The 8,382-nt window shown below is 50.8% G+C and overlaps 1 protein-coding gene across 1 annotated transcript; it reads right to left on the bottom strand.

Moving 5' to 3' along the window:
• Positions 1 to 673: 673 nt before the first annotated feature.
• On the bottom strand, positions 674 to 6,063 carry LOC147103576 (uncharacterized). The gene is made up of 3 exons (XM_086012019.1): positions 2,553 to 6,063; positions 2,159 to 2,321; positions 674 to 1,999 (listed from the first exon to the last, which is right to left on the bottom strand). Exons 1-3 carry the CDS (start codon positions 2,787 to 2,789, stop codon positions 879 to 881), a joined length of 1,521 nt encoding a protein of 506 aa, XP_085868145.1. The 5' UTR covers positions 2,790 to 6,063; the 3' UTR covers positions 674 to 878.
• Between the last annotated feature and the right edge of the window lie 2,319 nt (positions 6,064 to 8,382).

The raw sequence follows: 8,382 nt of genomic DNA, 5'->3' as shown, positions 1-8,382 counted from the left end.
AGGGCTACCATTCCCTCAATGTACAGCTGGTGTGTGACCACAGGCAGCGCATCCTAGCTGTCAATGCCCGCTTTCCAGGCAGCAGCCACGATGCCTTTATCCTGCGACAGACAACTGTGGCTGACATGTTCCAGGCACAGCCTCCCCCAAGAGGATGGCTTATCGGGGACAAAGGCTATCCTTTGTGTACCTGGCTCATGACCCCGCTCCGCGCGCCCACGACCCCTGCTGAAGAGGCATACAACGAGAGCCATCAAGCGACGAGGAACCTCATAGAACAAACAATCGGCGTGCTCAAGCAATGGTTCCGCTGTCTCGATCGCTCCGGGGGAGCCCTCCAGTATTCGCAGGATCGAGTCTCCCAATTCGTCGTCGTTTGCTGCATGCTGCACAACCTGGCTATCCGCAGGACTCAGGCACTGCCACCTCACGTTGGACCACCACCTCAGGAGGAGGAGCAGGAGGAGCATGAGGACGACGAGGACAAGGAGTACCAGCCCAGGAGGGACGCACAAGGTCCAAGGGCCGCCCGTCGTCGGCTTATTGAACGTCACTTTTAGGCCCCCTGTCAGGGAATGGCTTGCGCCAATGATAGAACATGATTGCAGCCGCTCCGCAAGCCCTCAGCCGGTTAAAGCAACAAACACTTCAAAGATCAAACATGGACAATGTGAATAAATAAAATGTTTTATTGTACAAACTCTGGGCCCTTCCCACATGTAAACCAAAAACAGAGGAAACCCACAAAAAACACTCAAACACATTACTCGCTCCCACAACCTGGGGAGGATTAACAAAATAGGGCAACTAAAATGGCTGTCATTCTCGGCCTTCGTCCAAAACAAACATCACATCATCGGCCTTCAAAAAACTAACATCTAATTCTCGGCCTCAAGAAACAAACACAAATGGCCACACATTCGAATATTTGGCCCGCTAGGGCGATGCCTTGGCCATCTTTGGGTGGCCCCGCCCGCCCTGCTGCTCCGCCTCAAAGTAAGGCCATTGGCTGCTGCAAGGCTGGGGGCAGGCTCCTGAGGGGCACATGTCGTGACGGCAGATGCCCTTGGGGGTCGGCCTAGTCGAGGTCTGGGCGTCAAGCGGCCGGCTGTTGATTGCTGCAGCTGTGGCTGGCCAGCATCAGTCGCTGCAGCAGCTCCTGGCAGCTCCACTGGGGGAGTGGCAGTGGCGGCTGGAGGAATGGCGGCAAGCTGGCGGATGGCAGGCGCTCGCTGGTCGCCTGAGACACTGGCACTCGCCCGGGCCAGCACTGCAGCATGCGCACCAATCTGCCGAGGGACAGACCGATGTGCTGCTGCAGCGCGCCGGGTGCCCTGGCGACGCCTGGCTGACACAGCGAGTGTGGCAGCAGTGAGTGCCCGTGTTGACCTGTTCACTGCCCGCAGCAGAGCAGCCAGTGACTGGACGGCACCACTAATCACCTGGCCAGTCGCTACAAGATCTGCCCGGTATTCCGCCCGGCTGGTGGCCTCTAAGGGCCCGAACTCGGCCACACTCCGAGAGAGGGAATCGATGGACTCAGGCAACCGTGACTCTACCGCCATGAGCTCCGTGTGCTGGCGCTCCGAGTCCGCGGACAAGTCTTCGAGGCCTTCCAGCTCCTCGGCGAAGAGCATCTCCTGACTGGAGGCCGGACTCTCCCTCTGGGGAGAAGGCCACCGAGCTGGCCGACCCTTCCTGCGTTGCTGGAGGCCGCTGGGCCCAGCAATTGGACTCCCCTCCGACGCATCCCCCCTCTGGGGAGAAGGCCGCCGAGCTTCCACCCCCCTCCCGCCTTTCTGCAGCACGCAGGTCCCAGGAGCTCCCCTCCCCTTCGACACTCCCGCCACGCTGCCCTCCAGGGAAGACGTGTCCCCTACATTGGCCTGGGTGGCCGCGGCTGAGGGTTCCCCTGATGGGCCGCCTTCCTCTTGCTCCTCCTCCTGCTCCTCCTCGGAGGGTCTGTCACTGGCAAGTTGAGGGACCTCCTCTTGACCATCTGAAAGCAGGAAGGCACAAGAGTAGCTTCAGAGTGAGGAGAGGGCGTCAGTGCGGGATGCATGAGTGGTGGCATTCAGCGCATTGGTCGGACAGTGGCAAAGGATGTAGATCTGATGCGCATGTGGGACAAGAGAGGTGCAAAAGGTGATGTCCTTACCATTGCTTCCCAGAACAGGGTCGGCATCTCCACATGCAATGGGCCCAATCACCCGGCGACCCATGAGGCGCTCCACGCGATGTTGCAGGTCGGTGAGTGGCTGGAAATGGGGTCGTCCTCCCCCGGTCACAGTCCGGCTCCTGCGATTATTCGCCAGCTTGGCCTGCAAGAGAAAGGACGGCCTCTAAGTACAGTGTGTCGCCGTGATCTTGTGTGCACTGCCTCCCATGGTGGAATAGCTTGGCCAGTGTGTTCAGTGCAGAATGTGCAATTGATGCTCATGCCTGTGCCATAGCTGCTGGATGAAGGCTGGCCATTAGAGCTTTCAGGTCCCTTTGCCCATAATGTGAGGTGCACATGCAAGGATGAGGAGGTCATTGGAAAGGGTACTCACCCTGACAATGCGTGTGAGGTCATTTATCTTTTTGCGGCATTGGGCACCGGTCCTGGGGACGTCGCTGTTGGCTGACAGCTTGCTGGCGACATGCCTCCAGGCTCTCCTGTAGACGCGGACCGTCACCTTCTTGCCATTGTCCGGGTACAAAACATGGCGCCTCTTCTCCACAGCAGCAAGCAGCACACTCAGATCACGCTCTGAGAAGCGCTGCGCACGTTCACGGGCCTTCTCCATGTCTTCAGGCGCTATTTGGGTCCAGCAGCAGTGTTCAGGCCTAGCTGGAGGGCTCCACTATCCAGGGCGTGGCAGCAGACACAGTCGACCCTTCCCCCTTAAGAGCTGGCCGGCGCCATGGTACCTGCTGTCAGTCACGAGATGGCCGCACCTGCGCTGCGCCCGGCCTAGGCGCTATCGATCACCACCTCCGGCTTAGCGCCCAAAGAGAGGCGTCCAACAGCAGTTTTAGCGCTCGCCCGAACTAGTAGGGCGAAGCTAATGAATATCGGAGAAGTGGCCTAGATTTGGAGGCGGACGTTAACTTTAGCGGACGCCCCACTTTAGCGCCCCAAAAGTGGCGTCAATGAATTTCTAGGCCCAGGTGTGGTCTCACCAGGGCCCTATATAATTGAAGTAAGACACTTGCGCCAAAAGTCAACATTACCCCCAGGTTTCCAAATTGGTCTATGACGGGATCACAGGGGCTCATCACATCTCTTTCCTTCTCGGGTTGGGCATTGTGTGTCCTGAGAAATCTGTATTGTATATTTTTTTCTATATTTGTTGATTTCTCCCTCAATCCTTCCCTTCTGAATAATGGAGTGACATTTGCAAATTTTCAGGCAAAAGGCAGAATTCCAACATCTAGCAATTTCCTTACCTATTTGTTTTAATACATTGGGGTGGAAACCATCAGATCTTGAAGACTCATCTATCTTAAGTCCCATTATTTTCCCCATTATCTTTTTTTAAAATTACGTTAAATCCAATAAGTTGCTCCCCTTGATTTCTTTTTAGGTTCCTTTGTACCACTGGCATTATTTTCCTCTTCCTCTACAGTAAAAGTGTTTATTCAACAAGTCTGACATTTCCTTATTGTCCATTATAGTCTCACCTTCATCTGTCTTTAATGAGTCCACAGTCACTGAACAATGTTTACTATATATAATGGAAACTATATGAATGCCTGCCCATGAATTATAACTGAAGAACAATCACAGTAAACAAGATTCGTCAGTCTTGATCCTGAAGGATTGTGTGACTCTGAGCATAAATACATCTAATTGTTAAAATTTCGCCTTCTCTCCTTTCCATTCAAGCCACTGCCACGTCATAAACTCAAGGGACCGTTTTATTTTTGCTGAAGCAAACACAATTAGATAGAGCCTGCAGTCTGATTTTAAAGATTGTTAGAGGAACATGGCCAGGTGATTAATCGACTACACAGGTAACCAGTTACAGTAGTTTGGCTTTTTTTAACCTCCATTGACATTCTAAAATGTACCATCGATAGATAATATTAATAATAATGATGCTCATGGGTGACTGACTTCTCGGCTCTGATCTGGAGGCCCTGAGCTTGAATGACTGGCCTTGGCTTGAAAGAAACCCAGTAATCCCAGAAGGTTGCACAAATATATCAAATATTGAGCTCATTTTGGACAACTCGTAATTTGTTAGGGGAAAAATTTAATAGAATATACACGCTCAATCCAAACATATTGTGGGGGGAGGTGAGCACTGCACGTCAATATATTTGTCTGTCGTCGATGAAGATTTATAACAGCCTAGAACTTTATTGGAACTTGTTCAGGATAATGGAGGTGTCGTTCAGACTGCCAGTTGTTATGTGTGCTGCATTTATTTATTTTATAAATAGAAACCAGGTAATGTAAGGTTCTCAAAATTCCAACATTTCCCTGAAGTTATTAATCAAAGGGACCCTGGATGGACTTGATTTTAAAACCAGGGCACCCAAAATGGCTGCGGTAAACCTGGTGACCAGGCCAAATGCGATTTTAAAACAAAGGTTTTGCAAAGTAAGCAGGTCAAGGAGTTCAAGTTTTAAACTAATCAAGGATTTTGTAAAGACTGATGAAATGGACAAAAGACTAACATTCCAGTCCTCAAGTGGGAATGGGCTCCATCAAGCCATTAGGCTTTCTGCATTTTAAATCGGGAACCGCTCACCAGAGACATTAAGCCTGAATGGGAGCAATTCACAACTTGTCTTTAACAACGGCCAGGGTTTCAGGGCTACTTTAGACATAACGACTATCACTCTACAGGTCATTTTTATAAACATTTTTAAACATTTAAACGAGCTCACCCAAATCAGACAAAGGACCGAACTAATTTGGCGTGCAGATAAGGGCTCCCGATGGGGGTATAACTATGGGCCCAGCAGGAAGCCACTCTCTCTCTTGCCTTTTCTCTCCTGCCTCCTGCCTCTCAACTCGCTGCCAGATTACAACCAGGACGGGTTGTATGAAGAAGACTGCGTGGGGCTTCGAATAAACGGGCCCTCAGTCCAGCTCATTCAACCCAACAGGACCAACCAAGGAAGAACATCAACTGAAGAAGAGCCCGTCCTGCGAGGTAAAATACCCAGGCAGAGACTTTAATATTGGGGTGTTTTACCTGGACGGCACCCTTGCAGCGCGCTGGAACCACGTGACGTCGGCAAGCCACAGAGTGCACAAGGAGTGAACCCAAAACCTTCAACTGTTTTTTTGAAATGTAACAAGTTCTTGGATTGGTGAGCATGAAGTTCTGGCCCCTCATAGTCTAATCTAGTTAGGTATAGGGGGTGGGAATTAAGGGGATTGCTAATATAGTTGTTTTTCTTCGATTGTGCCGTGTGTTCCCCATTCCCTTTAAGTATAAGCATTTTATGTCTGTAGTGTGCTGTACCAGTAATTTTCTCATGTAAGATCGTTATAATTTTTCAGTTCAATAAAATCTTGGTCTTTTACACCAAACCACTTGTCTACTCGATTTTCTGTATCGCTGCCTGTACCTAAGTCCAGTGTCCAGAACCTAGGGGGTGAGCGATTCGAACCGCTCAAAGAAGGTAGTCAGAGGCAAAGCTGACTGACCAAACACGCCTCTGCAAACCCCCTACAGAAATGACGACCGCGGCAGGACACTGGCAACAAGGTTGCGATACAGTAGACAATGGTTTGGATGAGTGAACCGTGATGGAGGAAAGGATTTCAGATTATGTGTTTAAGAAGGTGAATTTCCTCCGTAAACCTCTCCTCCTCTAAGACGCTCCTTAAAACCTATGTCTTTGGCCAAGCATTTGGTCACCTGTCCTAATGGCTAGAATTTTCTCAAGGGAGGCGGGTTGGGGACTGGGGCCTCCGAGGCGAGCGGGGCACCGACTTTAACGGCAGGGCCTGATTTGAATGTGAGGCCTTGGATTCCCGTCCGCAGCCAGCCAGATTGAGAGGCTGGCTGGCTGCGGGCGGGTAGGCCTCAGAAGCGAGGGGCCGGTCTGGGGGAGGGATCGCAGGAGGGGGATCAGCAATCATCCGGGGTTGGGGAAAGGATCGGCCGGGGTCAGGGGGGGCGGGGTTGTGGATCCTGGGGGACGGGAAAGGATTGGGGGGGGCGGGGGAGAGGATCGGCTGGGGTCAGAGGGGGCGGGGTCATGGATCGGGGGAGCGGGGGAGAGGATCGGGGGGGAGGATCGGCAGGGGTCAGGGATCCCGGGGGGGGGTGCTAGTGGATTGGCCGATGCCAGGGATCGGAGAGGGGGGCTGGCCAAGGATCGTGGGGGTGGGGGAGGGGAGGGGGTGCCCGGGGGGTGGTGGGGGAGACGGCCGGGGATCAGCGGGGTGGGGAGAAAGGATCAGGGCCGGCCACCGGAGGATCGTGGCCAGCCTCATCATCATTGGGGTGGGATGCCTGGGCGGGGTGTGGAGTGGTTTGGAGGCCTTTGTGGGGGTTTCCGATCACGGGAGTTGGGGTTCATTGGGACCCTGGATCCAGGTATAAAGCCACTTACCTCCTGGATGCAGCAGTCCCCGCCTCGGTTTAACTGCCGGGTTTCACGTATTGTGTGAAACCTGCCCACAGGCAGTTAAACACAAACTGAACAAGGGAACAGAGGCTTCCAGCCTTATTACAATATTTAAATTGAGGTACCGCCCCCTGGGAGCGGGTTGGTCGCCCCCCATCCCACCTCCGGCAAAACCGGAAGTGGGTGGGTTGGAGGCGGGATGAGGTCGGGAATCCCATTTTTAACACTTTAACTGCCTCCACGCCCCAAACCCACCAATTTTTTTTTAATGGGGAAAATTCCGGCCACGATCTCCTTATGTGGCTCGGTGTCAAATTTTGTTTGAGAATCGCTCCTGTGAAGCGCCTTGGGATGTTTTACGACGTTAAAAGTGCAATATAAATACAAGTTGTTGATGTAAACAGAGGAAAATTGCACTTTTAAAGGTTAGTCCCTCAAATCTGTCACAAAAAAAACTGCACCTGAAGTGTCCTCAAAAGAAGCCGTCAGTTCCCTTTCAAGGCCCATTACAAGCAGTAAGAGCTGCTGCAAGGCAACTCTGAAATGGATACCTGATTGAAGAGGCCATTTTGTGTGTTGATACTGAAGTTGCCTCCTTTGCCTGCATGAAAAGAAAAAAAAGGAAGAGACTTGCATTTATATATATCACCTTGCACGACCTCAGGGCATCCCATAGAAACATAGAAGATAGGAGCAGGAGTAGGCCATTCGGCCCCTCGAGCCTGTTCCACCATTCAATGAGATCATGGCTGATCAACCAAATTCAGTACCCTGTCCCTGCTTTCTCCCCATATCCCTTGATCCCTTTAGCCTTAAGAAATATATCTAACTCCTTCTTGAGCATATTTAATGAATTGGCCTCAGCTGTCTTCTGTGGTAGAGCACTTTGCAGCCAATGAACTACTTTTGAAGTTGTGACATAGGAAACACGGCAGCCAATTTGTCCACAGCAAGATCCCATAAACAGAAATTAAATAAACGACCAGGAAAAGGTTAGAGATGTAACAGGTTTTAATCAAGTACATGGGGGCAGGGAAAGGGAGGAGGGGAGGAAAGAACAAAAAAGGAAGGTTCCTCCTTTAAGGTGCTCCTTAAAACCTACCTCTTTGACCAAGCTTTTGGTCACCTGACCTAATTTATCCTCATGTGGCTCGGTGTCAAATGTTTTGTCTTATAACACTCCTGTGCAGCACCTCGGGACGTTTTACTACGTTAAAGGCGCTGTATAAATACAAGTTGTTGTTGTTGTTGATAGACCTTCACAGACCTTCCCTTTTGTTCTTTAAATTTTTCTGGTTTTTGACGAAAGATCATCGACCCGAAACGTTAACTCTCGTTTCCCTCTCTCTCTCTCCACCGATGCTGCCCTGACCCTGCTGAGTATTTGCAGCCTTTTCTGTTTTTATTTCCGATTTCCTGCAGCCGCTGTATTTTGCCTGCGTCATGAGCCGGGAATAGGGAGTTAATAATAAACGTGGAGCTTTACTTGAAAAAAGCTGATCTGCAATTGGTTTTCAAATCCCTTTTTGAGGTACTCGGAAATCCTTTTTTACCATCAGAATATGCAGCCTTCCATTTGAGACTCCGACTGGCGCACACTGGGAAATTGGACTCGCTGCACATGCTCACACACTTGTGTTTTGGATTCAGTTGACAGAGTGACAGCTCTGGGGAAAAAAAAATATTAACTCCAAGCTCTTTTCGAAAGATGCTAATTCCCTCAGGTAAGAACATTAATCAACGTACTCAAGGACAGCAAAAAAAAAACCCAATTTTATAATTAAGTTTAAACGTGTTATTGTG

The sequence above is a fragment of the Somniosus microcephalus genome, chromosome 19 (genome assembly GCF_052327205.1).
Source record: "Somniosus microcephalus isolate GS21.2 chromosome 19, FLI_Smic_1.0, whole genome shotgun sequence".
Taxonomy (NCBI): Eukaryota; Metazoa; Chordata; class Chondrichthyes; order Squaliformes; family Somniosidae; genus Somniosus; species Somniosus microcephalus.
Note: the sequence above shows the minus strand (reverse complement) of the source record. Positions and strands in the feature narration are given on the sequence as shown.

Excerpts from the sequence above, each read along its gene's own strand:
- LOC147103576 (XM_086012019.1), bottom strand. The coding sequence starts at position 2,789 with ATGGAGAAGGCCCGTGAACGTGCGCAGCGCTTCTCAGAGCGTGATCTG. Across the intron at positions 2,322-2,552 it reads ACCTCACACGCATTGTCAGG|GCCAAGCTGGCGAATAATCG; the intron begins GTGAGTACCCTT and ends TTTCTCTTGCAG. Across the intron at positions 2,000-2,158 it reads CCCTGTTCTGGGAAGCAATG|ATGGTCAAGAGGAGGTCCCT; the intron begins GTAAGGACATCA and ends TCCTGCTTTCAG.